Source organism: Malaya genurostris, chromosome 3, assembly GCF_030247185.1.
Source record: "Malaya genurostris strain Urasoe2022 chromosome 3, Malgen_1.1, whole genome shotgun sequence".
NCBI lineage: Eukaryota > Metazoa > Arthropoda > Insecta > Diptera > Culicidae > Malaya > Malaya genurostris.
Window position 1 is genome coordinate 233,496,734 of NC_080572.1, and position 21,275 is coordinate 233,518,008.

The window sequence follows — 21,275 nt, forward strand, 5'->3', positions numbered from 1 at the left end:
AGAATAGAATATAGACTGAGGTTAATGGTTTTCTGTAAGTAAAATCTGTAGCGTGTATTTTCAGCTATTTCATTTGATGTCAATTTTCGTTCAATCGTTCAATGCTAAATGAATGCTTTTATTAGTGGGTTATCATGTTTCAACCATTTTGATAAGGTTCAGTGAAATATTCAATCACATTTAGAAGCTAAAGCTTGCGAAAGCTTATCGTATTCTTGATATCTGAAGAGGCATAACATCACATTGAAATGTATGCCGAAGAAAACAACTGTAATGATTTACTAATAATATCATCACGTTTAAGTCAATTGAATTGCTAAAAAGTAGTCCTCGAACATTTTCCGCAAACAATTTCGATTAGCATCATTAAATTCAAATCGCACTTCCGATGAGACTCTCGAGCGAGAATGTCGTTTCGTGTTAGTACGATAAATTTCGTACTAACGTATTTCGCGAGAAATAAAGATTTTCATCCGTATTTTAGCAACTTGATGTTGTCACTTAGCGAGCTTTTCGCTAGTAGTTCAGTGTCATGGTGTCATCTGCACTATAAACGAGAATTAGCTGGTAATATAGCCTAAGCTGCTGTGCACCCACAATCGGCGTTATCTGAAGTGAGGTGAGTGGTGACACCAACCAGAAGGAAGAAGATGTGCTAATCAACTACTGATATAATCTGTTCACGTCGGCTACTAAAGTATAGCTTGGCGAAAGACCAGATGGTTCAAACCGAGATTAAATAAACGTAGGACAACTAATCCCTTAATCTATCCCGACCCCCCAATGTTGTTCAGCTCTCGTGATATCACAAAATTATACGGTGGTAGCTTCTGAAAGTTTCTTGTATTACCCACAATTATGAGTTATGCCGCTATTTTTCTCCCGTATTTTTACATATGTTTGGCGAGCATTTCCAGTTTTGATAGTGTGCGGCAAATAACCAGAAACGGTTAAAGTCGCTAGTAAAATGAAACAAACAAACAAACAAAAAGTTTTGATAGTCGCGATTTGGAACTTAAGAAAAAGCGCGTATCCGAAACCGACCCCCCTGATTTCTAACTTTTAAGATTTTCCAGACTGTAGGAATTTTTACCTCCATTTCCTAAATTTCTGAAACCGGGAACCAGGAACCGATATAGCCGATATCGGTTCGGGCAGCAACTAAATCAAATACAAGTTTTATTTAGTTTGGAGAGAACTCGATTAGTCTTAGTCTCAATTCCCGTTTTATTAATCTTTGCGCTTAATTATGGTTTGGAATTTTTATCACACACATCACTTCGTAATTTTCGTAACCGGAAGTCAGATCCAGATGCAATTCAATAGCAGCTTAGAGCTGTAAGACCTTGAAGCTAAGTTTGCGAAAATCGGTTTAGGCGTCTTTGAGAAACTAAATCAGTTCTGTTTCAGGAGTTTTTTCTTTCCGGTACCTTCGTAACCGTGAACTATTAACCGGTATAGCTGAAATCGGTTCATGTGTTCAGCATTTGAAACGAACATCAATTACAACCAGTTTTGTGTCAAATTTAAAAAAAAAATCGTATTTTGCATCGTCGATGTAAATGACGGTTCGAAATTTGAAACACCTGTAATTCCGAAACGGGAAATCGGATCCAAATAAAATTTAATAGCAGCTTATTGAACTTTAAGGCTCAGACGTTTATGAAAAAATGAAGTGTCCAACCTTTTTGGTACTTCCGGAACCGGTAATTTAGAAACTGATATAGCCGAAATTGGTTCACTCGTTCGCTAAAATAAACTCTTGAAATAATTTTGTGCCAAATTTACAAGAATTTTTCGATTTATTGGATCGTCGTTCTATATGACGGTATGGGATTTCAAAAACACTAACCTGTAATTTCGAAACCGGAAGACGGACCCGAATGAAATTCAATAGCAATTTATGAGACCATAAATGAAGTTTGTTGAAATCGGTTCTGGCATCTCTAAGAAAATGAGAGCTTTTGGGCAATTTCCGGTACTTCCGGAACCGGGAACTGGAAACCGAAGTGAAGAAAATCAAATCAACTAACAAAACATGCACAATATGAGAATCATGTGGTTAGTTCAAAGGGTTCTTGAAATCGAAATTTAGGGGTCGGGTATAGCGTGATGGGTTAGTTGATGCCTTTCACCAGACCCTGTCAGCTTGGAGCGATCTCAATCTTCAGTTCAGCAACGCCATCGCACGGCGTCTCATTCAACATGTCATGTCAATTGTATGGGCACAGACTAACAGACATGACAGTATGAGTAAATTCTTATAAAAAAAATTTTTCGTTATGCACTAGCTCCACCTATATTGTACTGCGCGAACTATTTACTATTTGTACACCCCTTGTGTTATGTAAAAGTTTTTTTACTAGTTGGTTTCCCCTCGTTTGTCAACACCGATCAGCTGCTTGCAGGGATGCATGATTTCATCAAAATATTTGAAAATGAATCGTCACAATAAATTATTGGATTACGTTGATAATATATTTAACTTTTTCGCGATGTTGGAAGGTAACCATTTATTTGACTCATTTTTATTTATTGTTGTGTTGGTAGTTATCACCCGAAATTAAGTGGCGGCAGACCAGAAGCAAGTAAATATTGTAACAAAACGGGTTCGATTTTGTCTTGCGTTGGAGGATGAGAAGTAGGCACAATTATGTATATAGTTTTGGCAATATGTATTAAACCTGTATCCTGCATGAAATTCACATGGACGTATACAAATCAATACATTATAGGTAATTCTGTATGAATGGCAACTCTGTTGGTAAATGAAAAAAATAAACACAGTCTAGATGACAGACAGGATGTTTTTGATAGGGTAACGTGGCGCCATCATGACACATGTGAGTACTGTCCCAAATAAAGGAATATTCGAAATGAACGTTAAAATGATTGAAGAATCTAATTTGAGTGTCCTGTCTGTTAGTCTGTGGTATGGGTGCGCAGCCCTGCTATTTTGGCGCGTACGAATTTGACATTTCTCTCCCCTACTTCTGTGTATGAGATTCGATGCGGACTCACCTGAGGGCGACATGCTCGCAAAAAAGGATGTTGCCAATTATTTGTTCGGGAAATGTGAGAGCTGGATATCTTGTTAATATGATGTCTTTGCTTTCACGCAGCCCACCTGGGTTCGACATCCAACCCCGCACACAGGGTCAGAAAGCTCGACCATTCAAGCAGCCTTGCTGAGCCGATTTAATTTCTCTCTCATGTTTCGTTACGTTACCAGGAAACTGGAGCAGAAAAAATGGCGCGTCTATAGAAATCGACTTACCTTCACAAAAATAACATTCATGTTTTGGGTTTGAAACGCGTCGCTTCTCGGCTGGTGCCAAAAAAGCTGAATTTCATTCAAAAACAGCGTCGTGTTGATGTGGCCAAAGAGATGATTTTCAACGCAGATAGTGACCCCACATTCATCGAATGCATCATAACTGGTAATGAGTTGTGGATCTATGAATATGACGTCGAAACCGCACAACAATCGACCGAATGGCGCTCTAAATTTTCATCCATTATAAAAATCGCCGCTCGAAAATTTTTCAACTTCTTTGTATAGATGCCTAACAAAAACTAATCGTACGATAAGTTTTGAAAATTTGACAGAATGTGTATAAAAGTGTTGCCAACGTTGAGAGAATAAAAGTTTACCGATTGGACAAGCGCGGGAATTTTAAAATGAAAATTTCGGTTCTTTTTTGATCATAAGGTATATGTTTGTATGCACTAATCGAATATAAATTAAATTATCTAGACATTGTCAGGATAGATTTTTGATCCATGCTTTTGAAGGCGAGATATTCAATGAACAAGTTGAAGGCGTTTTCAGCAATGCAATTCTTCCTTCAGAAAAAAAGACTTTCCCGACCGCTAAAGTCAATGAATCATTCTGAAATTCTCACAGAATAATTTAGACTAATTTTCTAAGAAATTGTCAGTTGAGTTTTTTGATATTCATCACCGTTTATGAGAAAATCAGATTTGAAGCGTGAAAATACCCCTCTAAAACATACTGGTTTCAGACCTTAATGCGATACGTCAAATTTTCCATCAGCTTCATATAAAAAGTTCAAAGTGGTATGAGTGCTCAGAACACTTTGACATTCAAGTGTAATTGTTATATTTATAGTAAGTAGTAATAATCGTTTGGGCAGAAAATGGACTTGACTCGAGAAAATTTTCTTGCCAAATTTTAGTACGACATTTGCCATGGTTTCCCCGGAAACCAATAAGCACATATTAATGCCGAAATCGCTAATTGGCACTGGAATGACATGTCATTAGTTCCTCTTTCATATATTCAAAACTGCATGGACATTTGGCCGCCACAACGATTTCTTCATGTTGTAATTTGATAAATTATAAAAGATAGTGTAGATTTGTCATTGAAAATGTAGAGTACATTCTATCGCAGTGATTCAATAGACGTCTATAAGGTCTTGCGATGAACCATGTATCCAACTAACTAACCAACTAACTAAAAGTTCGGATAAAATGGACTGAATTGGCTTAAGCAGCTTACGAAGTTCATGAATAGCATTCTAAGCAGACCGTTTTTCGAAGTAATTGTGAAGTGTATACATGACTAGATAATATTAGCATCTTTCCCCTATTAAATATTAGCTGTCAATAATTCTGGACGCACTGTACTGACGAAGTGTTTTCCTTTCCTTTCAGTCAGAGATGTCGGATATTTTCATAGAAAATCTGTATTACGTTGAATGAAAAATCTGTATTCACCAAAAAACAGAATTTTGTATAATGAAAATAAGGTGTGGTAATGTTATTCCAACATTTCTTGATTCAATAATGAGAAATTCAATAATATACGACAAAATTAAATTTTCATCAACAATCAGAATCAACTAAAAACTAGAGTGACTATAATCAGAGTGGCGACAGCTGTTCGTATGGAATGACAGCTCTCAGTTCCAAACGAGCAAACGATCTGTCAATTCAATGTAAAGCTAATGGAATGTTTTGAATTGTTGCCAAAATTACGGATGAGATGTCGTCACTCTGGTTATAGGCACTCTACTAAAAACAATTTCGATTTCATATACTTTCATAATCGTGTCTTGGTAAGTTGATGTTGGATCTAAGCGCTCAACTTTAAATACCAACACCATTTTAAGATTTTCAGATCAGTTTGTGATTTGCCCATTGATTGGCACATTGTCGCAAAGCTGATTTACCGGTAGCGACACCTGCCAATGAAAAATGGAACCAAGAAAAGGAGGATTATTTCGGAAATTTTCATATCGGCAGCAGTGATTTGCAACATTTTTATCGTTCATTCAAGAGTACAAATAGATATCAGCAATAAAAGTATACTCGGAGTAGAAGAAATTCGATTTCAAAGTGATTACCACTACTTTTTTTTAGTGTAAACTACGATTAAACATGGAAAATCTTCAGAAATGTGTGAAATTGAGTAAGGTTAGGTTTTTTCGGATCAACATTTTTTAAACAGAAACCAGTGTAATGTTGATTTTCGAGTACTAGAATGTATAGCGATCGAGTACTATTTATATCGGATACTTTGTTTGTTATTTCCAGGCATTTGAAAAATGGTATTAAACCAAGTTTAATGATCTATTCTAAATAAACAGTAGATTTCGCACAATGAACTAAGATCAACATTACCACCTCAGAGTAAAAACTTGTTCTTCAACTTCTACTATGTTTTTGCAAATGAATTTTCCCGTTTTCATAAGAAAACGTTGAAAATGTGAAATAATTAGAATTTTTTTTATATCGTTTAAACTAGAAATTTTCCTACCGATTTGACAGCTCTTGCTTAAAGTATCATCTCTAAACAAGCAGCGCCTCTACATTTCAGTTTTGCGACGATATGCCAATTACGAAGCTTTTTTTCTCATCTCGAGCTAACGAAGAGAGCTCAGATAAAAAAAAAACAAATTCCTTCCAATTTTATTGTGAAATCAGTATAAATCTGCATTAAGTTGAGAAAATCTGTATAAAATCTGTATTCTGTATGAAATCTGTATGCGCATGTTAGAATCTGTATAATACAGATAAATCTGTATAAATGGCGTCTCTGCTTTCAGTGATGCGTCAGTTGGTGGCTGAACGGCGGCAGGGGTGCCAGGTTCACAGATTAATCTGTGTTTCACAGATTTTTAATTTTCACAGATTCTGGAATAAATCACAGATTTTTTAAATCGAGCACAGTTTAGCAAAAGTACAGAGCGGTTGAGGAAAAAGGTACAGAGCGTGTTGGTAGTGAGACCTTATTTTTTGCTCACCAAATTGATTTTGATCTGCTACTATGGTACGGAAAACGGGCACAGATTTTCACAGACAGGTTTTTGGCTTGATCACAGATTTTTGAAAAAATTACCTGGCATCCCTGAACGACGGAGCAGTAACTCGGTTTCTGTTAAATGATTATTAGCATACCTAACGCAAAATGGCAACCGAACTTAATTCTTGTGGAATATGGGGTTTTCCACAGCAATTATCCACACTTTGAAGTTCACGCGACGCAACCGAACGAACGAATTTCAAGCATTTAATTATGACAACATCTGTCACTCAAACCCGGGACTTATTGATCAACGTGTTACTATTTCATTCATCGAAATAAAATCAGTTCTGCATCTTCTAGATCATTCGAAAGATATAGGCTAGCCCTTTGGAAAGTGGGATAAAGCCATCGATGTTGTCTTTGTGCTGAAGAAGGTCAGTCCATGAAACTTGCCAGAGCTTCGCCCAATAGAAATACTGGGCGATTATAAAGATCAAGCTCCGTAAATCAAGTAAGGTCTTAATAAACATCAAGGAATTGAAGTAGTAGGAAATGAAAATGTATAAAAAAGATGGCACTAGTGTTGCAAAAGATTTGATGGGTGGCGTTGGTTCCCAGGTGCGGACATTTAGCCTAGCAGAAGAGGTTGAATGGACCAACTTTGGAGAACCATATCTAATATTTGTTTACTTAAGGGGTTGGCGGTTCAATGCATAGGGCGCTGGTCAGAAAAGCAAATTTCCACAAAAGGACTTTACTTTTGACTTATTCTCGAAAGTTTCAGAAATGTTTGACTTCAAATGAATTTTAGGTTATCATTTTTGTCCATTGCGTGTGAGTACAATCTTCAATTGCTCAATTGACATTCTGAAAAAAAAAGCTGGGCACACTTCAATGATAGAAACGCAATTTTTCCAATAATGCATTTTATTTACATTTCTTCGGGTTGTATTCGCTTTTTCATGTATTAATCTCAAATAATTACACAACCTTTTCAATAATTATCTATCAAGTTTAATAAGAACTTTTCAATATTGTAACAAAAGTCTAACTAACTCGCTACATTTCAAATATCTGTAAACTTATCCTTTCTTATTAATAAAAAAAATCTATTCCTTCAATGTCTGCTTTTTACAAATTGATCCATAAGGAGTTGCTGCTTCTTCTTTGATCTGGCAATCAAATATATTTTACATTTATCCAACCGCTGCCGTCGAAAAACGAAATCGATTCCAATTGCGTACTCCTATTTTTGAAAACATTTTGTTTAAATGTCCGATTATTGGTTGGTCGAAAAAATCACAAGAAATCTTTGTATGACGATTTCACTACTATCTAGACTGACTGAATATTTTCTCTCTCTCTCTCTCTCTCTCTCTCTCTCTCTCTCTCAAACACACGCATACGCTGCTCTTGCTAGGCTAAGATGGTTCGCTACAATCATTAAAAAAAATCTTGTACACGAACTATAATACGCAAAATATGTCTCCCTAGGACGACTCATTTTGACACACTGCTACTATATAATCTAGCATTGCCTGCTAGCCGAGATGTTTATCATTGTAAAAATCTAAAACTACTTAACAAGCGAAGAAACTAAGAAAATTGCCCTTCTAGCTGATTTGTTTCAGCTTCCAATATGTTTATTAGTATTATTATAACTTTGCTGATGTATGTTCATATATGGATTTGTTTTTGTTTTTATTGAAATATGCCATTATATTCTGTCGTATATTTACAAAATTTACAATTTTGGAGTCTTTGGAATGATTATATGTACGATATCTATTTTATTTGTGTATTTGTTTATTATTTTTTCCATTCTGGAATATATATGGAAGTATGAGCGAATTTATATTGCAGCTCGTGATGGTGGTTGTGGGTCGTACAATTTAGATGCTCTTCACTCTTGAAATTTAGAAGAAACTAGTTTTAAGACTGAATTCAATAAATATTCTCTAATGTTTTCTTTCTCGTATTCTACTATCGTCTCTTCTGTAAAAATATACAATTTAATTGACTTATTGTTTATCAAGTTTTTTTTTTGTTCTGAGTTATTATCATGCTAAATACAATTATTATGTTTGTTTTTTTTTGTTGTTTTTTGATCTATTTTTCTTTATTTTTTTGTATTTGTTTTGCACTTAACTACACACACTGGTCCGTTATTCAGAGTTGGAAACTGTCCAAGCCAAAATTTATCAACTGTTTTGGGCCTTTGTTTTGTTGGATCAATAGCTTCCATCAGTAATTTTGGAATTACTGTCAAGTCAAAAGTTCTAATGATAAATCAATCTAGCAAACACATAACTTCAGGTATCGACGTTACATATTTATGTTTTTCCTCTAATAAATGATGAGTTCATACGCTTTCTCCGATATAATTGTACATATTTTAGGAAACCGATTTCATTTACTGTGTGACATTACTATTAACACGTGCAACAACATTAAGCGTATCGAAGCTTTTCGTTTTGCTTTGATTGATCATAAATTGTCTTAAATCCAAGAAACACATGAACTCGGTTGCATTCTGGAGACTATTGCATCCAACAGTTGTTCTGGGTTTCACCAGGTTGCGACGCACAGAATGACGCAGTGGAATAATTCGCTGAGAGACGAAATTAAACAATTCAGTTAAGCAATCAGTTTTGATTGCAATTGAGAATTGTTGCGATGGAATCCATTGGAAAGCGTTTTGTGAATATCGTGAAACAGATAAAATAAATGGAGCTTCTTTCTACATGATATAATCAGAAATTTATCATTAAATCATCAGCAGCGATAACCTTAGGGTATATCGGGGGAAATGCAACATCATTTTAAAAAAACGGTATTTCATAAAAACTTTTCACTGAATCAGAGCATAACTTATTGTTATTAAAAATTTACGGGTTCCTACTACATATTGAAAAATAATTTTACGTTAAAAAAACTTGTTCTTGATATTAGAAAAAAAATACAAATCTGGGTGAGATGCCCCACGTAAACGAAACGTTAGAGAAAAGAGGCAACACGACTATCACTTCATAAGGAGTGTATCGATAAGTAGTTAGCAACATTCAAACAGTTATTACTCTGAAATGGCTTAATTTTTTTGCAGCGTGTTTTGCGATGACATGTTTGTTTAAATGTCAATAACAGCTGCGCAATCGATTGGTTTCGGTACGGTTTATCGTTTCAATGATGAGTCGAATTGATCCGGAAACGCGAAAGAAAATTCTGCACACTTGGTGCTCGAAAGTGGTGTCACGTACAACGAAATTGCAAAACATGAGAAAGTGCACCACACCAGTGTCAAAAATATTATCGAGAAGTTCGGTAAGACCCTTTTCATGAAGGATTTGCCCCGATCCGGTAGGAAAACGGGTTCCAGCCAGCCCGGCCGGGACTTAAAAGTGGTTGAGTACATCAGGAAAAACCTATCGGCGTCGACGCGGGATTTGGCCAAGCAGTTCAACACCAGCATCGGAATGATTCAACGGATCAAAGCTCGGAACACCCTGAAAACGCACAAGAAACAGAAGGTGCCGAAAAAGTCCCTGGTGCAGCAAGTTCAGGCCAAAACAAGAGCGCGAAAACTGTATAACCGAATTCTACAGAATAAAGACGGATGGATCCTGATCGACGATGAAACCTACGCCAAGGAAGACTCGAGCGCTGCCCGGACCGCAATATTATACGAAGTCGGTGTACCAGGACCTGGACGATTCTTTATCTGAAATTGAGTTCTAAACCTGTAACTATACCAGTAGCTAACACGGCTATACCACGGTATACGCTGATATCAATAGATGTAATGTCTAACAATATTATAAGCGAAATCCGACAAAACTCGATGAAATCTTCAGCTGAACAATAAACACCAAAAGATTGTTCATGAATTAATTTTTATGCCATTTATCTTCCCTCAAAATTAATTCATAAATCGTAAACCGAACAAAAATAAGGAAAAAACAATTTCTTGAATCGTAAACAGAATAAAAATAAGGAAAAACAATTTCTACAATTCTATCGTCCAGTGACAAAAGGGTTTAAATGCAAATGACGGTTTGTCTTTGTTTATTTTTTGTTTCATGAATTACCCGATATTTTTGTCGTGGATACGACTTACTTTACTGTGGGGTGCCTTTTCAAAATTGACCCTCTGAGAGAGTGATAAGTTTTTGATCGTGAATATCTCTTGTTGTATCTAACGGATCAACATAATTTTTGCTACATGCCATCGGAAATATGATCACAATTTTATGATAAAATTTTCAGTTGTGTGACATAATCTCAAATAGTTCAAAATTCAACTTTTCTGAAATGTTTGGTATAAACGAGTATCAAAGAGCTCATATCTCAGTGATCTGTGGAAGGATTTATGTAATCTAACTACCATTAGAATCAAAATTTTTCAACTTAAACGTGTATAGCAAAAGCATTGAAGTATTTCAATAGTACACTATTGAAAAACCTATCTCATTTGACCCATGTCAACACCAGCCAATCAGAACGCGTTCTGAGGAAGAGAACAAAATATCTGCTGCTGTACAACAAATCATTCGAGAAAAATGTTCCGAACAGTGTTTAATTTGGTCCTTCTGAAAGGCAGGAATGAATCCCGTACAGCATGCGGATAGTTTCTTTTAATAAATTATGCAAATCCGAAATGAAATAATCGACATTAAAATTCTGTATGCGGCTATTTTTATAGCCGTTAGGACCGCCCATCAATGAAAAAGCTACAAACGAAATCACGTAAAAAGAATGCTCCTAACCAAAATTGGATCTGTTTGGTTTCTATCGCCAATGCAAGCAGATGTATTTTGTGTCGTTTGCAAAGCTAGTTTCGCTTCCGACAAGAGCGATTACGTCACAGCTGCCAGTCATTGGCATTGATGAAAAAACAACGGTGGAGAGTATTACACAAAATCAGCCGTTCTAAAGGCTCAAATGTTTTCTAAAGAACTATTAGGATTTGTTGTTCGCAAATCGAAGGTAAATATCCTCAGTTCAGTGCAAATCTAGAACAGCTTGGTTAGATTTGTGCACTTTTCGCTGTGTTAAATTCACAGTAATCGAGATCAAGTGAAACCTTTTTTGTTTTTGCGAAAAATGTTCCAGAGTTTATTGTCGTAGAGAATTACGCAATTTGACCCTTCTGAATGCTAGAAACGCTATAGCATATTGATAGTTTCGTTTAATAAATTAGGCCTATTGTATCATTGATCAACCCAGCGAATTAATGTTTTCTTTATTGGAAGATTATAATCGGTTGTAAACGCTACACCTACACCAACCATATCAGTATCGCACTCACGTACAACAGTTCAGCCTGGAATTAGATGACGGAAGTCAGCGGCATCCATCGGAATTCGAATTCAACTCATCACTCTACATCACATAAAAGGTTCTTTTCCGAGCCACCATTATTTTATTATAAAGAACTATACTGGTTATTTCATAATATTTGTATTTCAGAATGTAAAATGTAACTAATCTGTGCTTTAGTTTAGGTGCATCGTTTCAAATTCTACATACAATTTCATACAATTGATCAACTAATTGATATTCGGAAGTGTTAAGGAACATGTCAGTTGTTTTCGAATTCACGACATCCAGTTATGTCTCTGACATTATTCTCCCACCTTTTTTTATTTGACGTTTAGCTCTTCGCATCACTTTCAAATCAAAACAACAAGCTTTCGATTTGTATTGGAATCTTTGAAGAACTTTCTATGATCACTCCGTAATAATCGAGAGTAAACAAAGAGAGGCTCTCGGACAGTTCGTGTTAGCATCTCATCCGACACAGTCGAAAATTTCTTACGGTCGAGACGATAGAAACAAAGACAATACAGTGTAGTGAACAATAGAGGTGTACGAAATGGGCAAATACGATTTAACAAAGCCTGAAACTTGGCCTACAAGGCCAAACTCAATTTGTATTGATTTCAAGCCCTATGCATTGAACCACCAACCCGGGCCAAACAGTACCAACAGTGTTGATCATGACAATGTTAAATATAAAATCCCTGTGTACATGGTGGACAATGCCATAGAAGTACGCGTGCATGACCTTCCCCCGTAGACCAGCGATGGGTATGTTCGGGAAAGTATGTCGCAGTACGGTGAAGTTCTTTCCATCGAAAGGGAAGTATGGCGGAATTTTTTCCCGGGTATACGGAATGGCGTGCGAGTGGTACGTATGCAACTACGTAAAGCAATTTCATCTTACATCATTTGTGATCAAGACGGGATACATCCCTGTAAAACGTTGATTACGTATGAAAATCAATTGGTTACATGTCAGTTTTGTGAACAACCTGCGCACTACGGCCAACCTTGCACTGAAACTGCGAAAACAAAAACAAGGACAACCGCTCAACAATGGAAACTAGTGAATGCAGTGCTCCTGTTTCAAAAACACCTTCACCATCTAACCAAATATCAACTGCAATCAATGTATAAAGCGCATCTACAGTAACTACCGATCAACAATGAAAACAAGGAAACGGAAACCACTCCCAACTCCAACGATGTAGCAATGGATGATATGAGCCACGGACAAAATGACCTCCAATCTTCGGTAGAAGGAAATGGAAGCTCCTCTCCCTCTAGAAGAAGGGTGACAACGAGATCTAACAATAAAAAAAATATATTGTGTAACAAAAACATGGGTAAATCGGCCATGTAAAGCTTATGTATACGCAAATTGGCCTGAATAAAAATTGTTATTAAAAACCTCTCGTTTGCAGTTAGGCCTTTTGTCGTGGGACGATATAATTGCGAAGAGCTGTCAAAAAATGAGAATTGGAAACTATTGCTGAATCAAACCCACTTTTCAGTCAATGGCGAATATGAATGGCGATTTTCAAACCAAAAACAATAGGGCTACAGAGGTATTTTGGCCCGCTTTAGGATCGATTTTATTTTGGCCCACTTTGTAAAAATATCCACCAAATGTTTTAATATCTTTGAAAAATCCTTTCGCAATAGGTAATTTAATGTGATTAGCTTCAAACTGATGCAACATGGGTTACCTAAGATCGATTGAATCCATATAGTTTGTTAGGTGGGCCAAAATATATGAAGTGGCCAAAATACCTCTGTTACACTACTCTTCTCATATACGGCTCTAAACAGTACTCTTCTCATATACGAAAACCATTAGTTAGAGTGAGATCTGATGTCTCTGTTCGATAGACTGACCTTAAGGGTAAGATGAAAACAGGTGCATTCGCTTCGAGTGCCGCTATGACAGCAGTATTAAACATTTTTCTCTGCGGTATTGCTTCTTAGAGTCGAAGCCACTTCTTAGTTGTATTTTATCACAACTCGTTCATTGAAAGTCGAGTAATCGGCGAAATAATATGACGACTCTACTGATGAGTTGACTATTGGTACAATAGCCCAAAAAGTTTGAGAGGGCATGAGGCACAGTCGACTTGGATTCGCTACTGTTTCATTTGAATTCTTTACACGATCAAGGCCTGTTACTTAAACATCCACAAATGCTGCGAACCAACTATTCCCGAAAGATTTTCCTTATTTGCGTATTAAATGCGTCGCATCCTAGGCCCTATAAAGAGTATTCTTAAACTTATATGTTTGTTTCTTTTGTTACTATTAGTGCATTTTGTTTATACAAAACATTTTTTAAAAAATATATCAACTATATGGCATCAACAGAAGAACAGAAGCAATAATTTTCAAGCATCATCTGCTATTTGTTACAACCTTTTTCGATTGCACTGTCAAAATGATCGCTGTGGTGAGTGACGCTCTGTTATCTCTATGTAATTACACGTTATTTGGTGTATAACTCTTATCGAACATCGGATCGTGAGATTTGACCAATCATGAGGCCAATCTTCTCAGACGCGAGGTTTCTCGAAACGATAAATAAAAACAGATTTCTACTACAATCCGGAAAAAAATCAAAATGAGCTCTTAACATTTCATTGAGTTCATGTCACACTTTTTGTGACAATTTAAATCATTCTTGCTACTGTTTATGTTCGCTTTAGTTGACGTTTTATCAGTTGACTTATGTCAAACGCAAGTATACTATCTTCGAGGTGAAAGTATCGCTATTTCGGAAGCTATGGCTTATTAAACCCGTTGATTGATTCTCTTATAACGTTTTATGGAATTATTTCGATTCGGTTTGTACTGCGCACCCACTGCTGCTTGTGCGTGTATGTATATTTGTCGATGTACATGCGGCACTACGACTATGTAGTGATGCATTGATTATAATGTAAATAAGTGGATATGCGAAGCGATTAGAACTTGAAGCGCATCGAAAATCGAATCTGTTGTACATACATGGCCGATGGAAAACAATCAAATCAGAGTTTTCTGTTGGTTTTCCTTCAAATGTGTCTTGATTTAGTTCTTGTATTTTTTTTCCTGTTGATTTATTTTACAAATAATTAGAATATGCACTTTACCACAAGTTCTCATATACTTCCTTTCAAGTTTATCGTTTGTTTCCTTTGCGGTAGTGTTAAATATCAACCATGTACGACTTCTCTTTGAGCAGTTTTTGATTCTGCATTAACAGCAGTTATAGAATAGAATTAGTAGTAATTTTAAAATAATTGTTTCTTTTTATTGATAACTACGATAAATTCGTTTGAAAATGTTTTTATTTGAACATACCCTTGCTTGGTAATGCTTCCTCTTGTTCATATTGGTAAAACATTGTGGTTACAAAATATTCTTTATTGTTTTCGAACCATTGTTTGCCGACTAGATATAATGGATGTATGTGAACTACAATTGTTTGTACAAAAAATACTTTTAGAGGATTCAAAATCCATTCACTGATATTCAAGTTTTGAATGAAGAGAAGAAGAAAATCACTCATCAAAAGATATGTCCTCAGTTCGAATTGTGTGAAGCTTCGATGATCCGTTTTTCACTTCTGTCGCACATTTGATTACATTCTCTAGTAAAATAAATGATCTTGTTTAACAAGAAATATGTAGTTCAAGTTTCAAATCTACATTTCTCGCCTTATTTGGCAACAATGAATAGCTTGAATGTTTACCCATATCGAGACATGTAATTCTTATTTGATTTTCAAATATCTGTTAATAAATTTGTGAATCAAACTATTTATAAAAATATGTTAGGGAACTTTACGATATATTTTAACACAGTCTAGTTTTCATAAACTAAAACCATGCTTATCGTAGAGTACAGTCTAAAATAAATCTTTTCTATGAAATAATAACAAATTTTATTTAAGGTTCATTGTGTTTAAAACACAAAACACTCACATAATGGAATAGATTTTAAATATTTTCCAACTCTACAGATACAAAACCTCAAAAAATATACTTTTTAATGACTGAAAATTTTCTTTTATAACCACCATAGAATGAGTTTTGCTTGAATTTTACATGTTTGTCAGATGCGTAAATATTTACAGCATTCCCTAGAGCTAGAACTGAAGTCGACTACTATCTGTTTTGGCTTTGCACGTGCAATGGATTAAAACTACCTACAAAAAGCTACGCATGGAATCTGGAGGAGCCTTTGTGGGAGTTTGTTTCAGTAGCAATGGAACTTCTTATCCAAGCAGCATCGATAAATGAGGTAAAAAATGTCGCTGATCTACAGAGTGCCAGTATACTGGCGGCCAAAAATGCACTCAAAAAGAATCAGAAGATTGTCAACTACTGTTTTCTGGCTGGCCGCAGCCGGTCTCGTTGTCTTCGTTCTTCGGCAAATCGGTTGGTCAGCTGCATATTCTTGGGTTTTCGGTGTTGGGAGGTGTCTGTTTACCGGAACTGTTGCTGCTGGTCACGCTGCTTGTATTGCTGTTCGTCTGCTGGGTGTCATATTCGATTCTATCCAAATCCTGCAAAGCATGAGCCGGATGTGATCTGGGGTGGATTTCCGGGGTGTCCTGTCTAGCATCGATTGGTTCTTCGTAGTCGTAGAAAATGTTCGTGGTATCGCGTGGAAGATTAACATCGATCGGTTCCGGATCGATAATATCGATCACGGCATCTTGCTGCTGTCGCTGTTCCGGTGTGTCCGGTGATTCCTGGGGACTCTCGACACAGATGGTAACCACTGGTCTTGGTACATCGTCGCTGCCACCTAGAATTTGATAATCAATATTCGTGCCAGGAGAGATTTTTATATCGCTAGCTTTGGAAGGATCACGAGGTTCTTTCACTTTGGTTTCGTCTAGAAAAAAAAGTGACAAAAACACAGGAAAAGAAAACGGAAAGACACACTGGTGATCATGGTGCAAACACACAACAAATTCAAACGGTGAACATTGCGAAGCTGCTGAGTGCAACAGTTGAAGCACAAGCAAACTTTCCCCCTTACCTTTTTCGTCTACATCGGATTGATACTCTTCACTTTCGCGATGCACTAAGACATGGACTAATGTTGCTTCGCCAGGCACTGCCGACAGATTAGGACCCGTAGGAACATCCGGTGATGGTTCCGTTACTAGAATGCTAACATCCGCCGTCGAAGCCGATAGGGTTTCATCAGCTGAAGTATAGTTCGCTGCATATTAGATGCATGTGTATTGTATACCTTGATGTTATAACTTACCAACTGATGCATTTCTGTTGAGCCTCAAAGCACTCTGCGCAGAAAAACCTCGTTCTAGGGGAGGTTTCTTCTTCACAAAACTTGTTGCCCGTTTGTGTTTCGGAGTGGGAGTGCAAGGCGCTACTGGTTTTTCCAGAGACGTGTTCAAAGATTGATTCGTATCACTGCCTTTGATCGATCGCTTTTGCGGTTGCGGTGAGTTGCTTGTTTCCTCTACAGCATCCTGATGGCGCAGAAAAAACGGAAAGTTGTAGAAACTTCTCCGGCGGCCCTTCCCATCGGAAGTATCCTTCAACTCTAGCCCGTTGGCGTGCTGTTGCTTGACTTCTTTCACCATATCACTGGTTCCGGATACCAGCATTAGCGGTAGATTCAACCACGGTCCGGCCAGTTCACTAAGATTAGAATCATCGGAAGCGCGAGATGATTTGCGGGACGATGCACGGCTCGAGGTGGCAGTGCCTCTGCGGTGTACCTGAAGGTGCAGGAAGTTCAGGGCGGATAGTTTGGACTGCCATCCACCGGGGCTTGAAGTTTGAGTATTTTCGTCCTCCAGGGACATCGGGGAACGTTCCCTTTCACTTTTAAGCCTGTTGGTAGCAAATTAGTTAGTATGGGTTGATTATAATGCACGGTATAAATAGTACAAATATATTTTACGAACATGATAAAGTTTCAACTAGAAATCGTAAGATTATGGATTTAGCTCACAAGTTATACAAAGTATCAAGGATGAAATATGACAGCAATCTAGTTATCTAGATCTAGGTTTCTCAAGGGAAAACGATATAATTAAGCGCTAGAGACGTGCAGTTTGATCGTGCTTTTTGTTTGTTCGTGTGTCGTTCACAGTTTAGAAAAACAACTATTGTTTCATTGTTCCACATTTCAACTAATCGAACTCTGAAAAACAACTAACATTATAGTCGTATTGCGACCGCTGGTGGTTCCGTGTGAGAACAAATATTTTATTATTGGGAGTACAACTTAATTCGGTCCGTTTTTTTTGGGTCGAAAATGCATTTATTTCAAAATAAAAAGAATTTAAATATTGCTAGTTTTTTTCACCTCTCACGGCGGGAACGGTATAATGTCCCACTTGAGCGTTTCAAAATATTTGCGACTTTTGCGACATGAGGCCAAGCATTGTCATGCACGAAAATAATTTTATTATGCGTTTGCTTGTATCTGGTCCGCTTTTCTCGTAATGCACGTGTCAAATGCATCAATTGCAGCCCGTTATAGTATCGCCTGGTTGTAGCAGCTCATTGTACACAACACCCTTTTGGTCCCAGTAGATGCTCAACATGATTTAAAAGATATTTTATTCCGGCCTATTTGCGTACAAGCTTTTCGTGACCGATTTAGCTGAGTTTTTATATAATTTTTTTTGTATTGGATCTCGTTGTCACCCTTTTTATAGGGGGAGAGGAGCTTCCATTTTCCTCCTGCGAGGATTGAGGGGCAGTTTGTTCGCGGTTCGTCTCGTCATTCATTGCCGCATCGGTGGTATTGTTGTTGATTTCTTTGCTAGTTGTTGTAGATGCGTCTTGTTGTACTTTGTTTGCAGTTGCTGGTTGGTTGGACGGTAAGTTGTTAACTGCAGCTGGTGTACTTTGTTCTATAGGGGATACGTTGGATGGTTTCGTTGAAGGGGATGCTTCACTGTTGTTGGTGACTGTCACAGGTGTACTGGGGTTGCTTGGGGTGGGGTGAAGGAAGCACCGTTGTCCTTTGGTGTAGTTGCCTCCTTGTTCAGTTTATCGCATGGCTTTCCGTAGTGAACAGCTTTTTGACAATATTGACATGTGGCCATCTGATTGTCATAGGTAACAAGTGATTTGCACGGGATTCTTGTATCCTGACCGAATGTCACATAAGAAGGTATAGGCCTCTTCAAGCGCATGAGTAACAAACGTACGCCATTTAGAATGCCGGGGAGAAAGTTCTTCCACTTTTCTTTTTCGATAGAGAGAATCTCTCCGTATTGGGACATAGTTTGCGAATATAAGGATCGGGGACGCTTGAGGGAAGATCATGCACACGCACTTCTATAGCATTATCTTCCATATATACTGGAATGTTGTACTTGATATTTTCATGCTCCACATAGTGCACATTATTATTGTCTTTAGCGAATTGAATTGCATCCAACTTTTTATAGAACTGGATATAAACGACATTATTGGTCTTATTGCATTGAATGCACACGTTTAATGTCAAGATGCATTTGTTCCTTAAGCAAACCTTCAAGTTCTCGTATCGAAGGTCGAATTTTGCACTGTCTGAAGTCAACAACAATTGTATTCTTTCGTGTCGGCGGTAGCTTTTGTTCGTTTGGTTCACTCATTTCGAGGTCGTTCTATTGTTCACTACACAATACTGTACTTGGTATCTTCTGTCCCGAACGTAAGCGGTTTTGTTTCATCGACTGACTTGGATGAAATGAGAAAGCGAACTGACCTTCGAACCATAATTATTCGGCTTTAGTGTTGATGTTGAGCCGATAACAATTGACCGGGTACAGCGTAGTAATTCTTCTTCTTCTATTTTTCATCCCCAGTAACAATTCCAAGTAAAAACCCCTTTCTATGTTGTCTTTGAATCAAGTTAAAACCCGCCTTTCAACGTTTCTCGGTTTCAATTCTTAAGGCACCCTTGATTCTTGCTTTTGAATCATTCCCAGGGATAATAAACGTACAGAAACTGCTTGTTGAGTCACTTCCAATGATTCTGCAAGCTCCTCTTGTGGTTTGACTCATATCTTCATCGAGTAATGCCTCCAACTGTTTGTCTTCGAATGAAGCTGTCCAGATCCGGTCACGTACACAGAGGGGGGCCCGAGGGGCCCTGGCCCCTCCCGAAATAAAAAAACAGATACATAATTATTTAGAAGTTCTCGAATATTCCTGAAATAACAAGACAGTAAACGTAATGAAATGGAATACAATATCACAGTAACATTATTTTTTAATCTTTCGGCCCCTCGCGAAATGAAATCCTGGGTACGGGTCTGTTCAGAGCGATGCCTGTCTTCAACGCTGAAATCTCCATTCTTGAAACGCCGAAAACATTCCCTATATGAATTATCAGTTGGAGCATTATCACCATAAACATCCATAAACAAGTGCTGCTTGGTTAACACAAAAAATTAACACAGTGAAAAACAAGTTCTTTTTAAAACTCAAAGCAATATGAACTGAACATTAATGACAGATGTCTATCCTCTTGAAATTATCGTCATAAACTGTTACTGTTCAATATTCATAATCCGTGCCGAACTAATTTGTACTCCCAATATGTTCAGGGAAGCTAAATATTTCCATAGAAAATCTGTATTAAATTGTGTAAAAAATCTGTATTTATATGCATTCACTAAAAAAAACGAACGGCTAACTCAGAGTAGCTCTAAGATGCTGAGGGTGTCCAATCAAAGATCGACTGAAGATTAGCGTCTGACGGCAAAGGGGATAGTAAAAATAGACTTGTGATACGTCGTGTAGTGATTGCTTGCGGAGGGGTTGCCATAGAGATATAACTGTAATTGAACTGCATGGCGCCCAAGCACAGCTGAACATGCTCGGTTCATCTGTTCAATTAGACTGATTCTTCATGTATTTCACATGAAGAGTAGTTAAATTTGCAACTTCCCCGGGATGGGAACTAGCTACATGTTTGAGTCCCGTTTCTGCGGTAGCTTTTCGCGATTCCCATTTCATGGTTGTATTCGCATGTCATTTTTCCAATGTGTTTTTCTCGTTACACACTTAAAAATTTGTACATCTTATTAGATGCACATAAATGGAGCGTCGCAGTTCACGCAAATTAAGTGGAAGAACATTTAATATTGCGTCTAAATTTCCATGACATGAAATTCATTGAAACAAAAAAAAAGAATTTTGTAGCAACTCCCCGCGACTTGAACCGAGAATCTTTGGATCGCAAGTTCGTCTGTTAATCGACTGAGCCACAGAAGCATGCATCTGCTTGGTTGGTAAAAGACGCATTTAAATTCATACAGTCGCACCTGCTAGTAGAACGCAAGTTACAGTCGAAACCAGTAAAATTCAAGCTCATCTAACATTTAGTCATTACAAATAAAATTTTCCGTCATTTGACAAATTAGGTCTTTATGAATTACATCGTATGAGGGATTAAGTCACCTGTAAAATTCAAATTTTTTTAGAGTGTAGATACTGATCAAATTTAAAACGAATGAAGATTAGGCTTTTTTCGTTACAAAGCAAAGTCCTGGCATTACATTCCTTTTGTGGACTTTCTGTTTCAACAGACTTCGCAGCCGATTCTTAGTGTACAGAATCATTGCATGGCTAGTACTATGGATCCTACTGACACTAAGAATCCTTCCAGGTCGGGGCTCGGACCAGCGGCTTGTAAGACCAGCGTCCTATGCATTGAACCGCCA

The 21,275-nt window shown here is 37.3% G+C and overlaps 1 protein-coding gene across 6 annotated transcripts in view; it reads right to left on the reverse strand.

The window, feature by feature from the left end:
* Positions 1-7,183: 7,183 nt before the first annotated feature.
* The window catches only part of LOC131439274 (sodium channel protein 60E), a 615,309-nt gene continuing 601,217 nt past the window's right edge, over positions 7,184-21,275 (reverse strand). For all 6 annotated transcript variants that reach the window (XM_058610093.1, XM_058610088.1, XM_058610092.1 and 3 more), the window contains 3 exons: positions 16,850-17,439; positions 16,616-16,786; positions 7,184-16,468 (listed from right to left, as the gene is read on the reverse strand). In XM_058610093.1, coding sequence (XP_058466076.1) covers positions 16,011-16,468; positions 16,616-16,786; positions 16,850-17,439 — 1,219 coding nt within the window. In that variant the 3' untranslated portion in view covers positions 7,184-16,010. The remainder of the gene's footprint in view (positions 16,469-16,615; positions 16,787-16,849; positions 17,440-21,275) is intronic.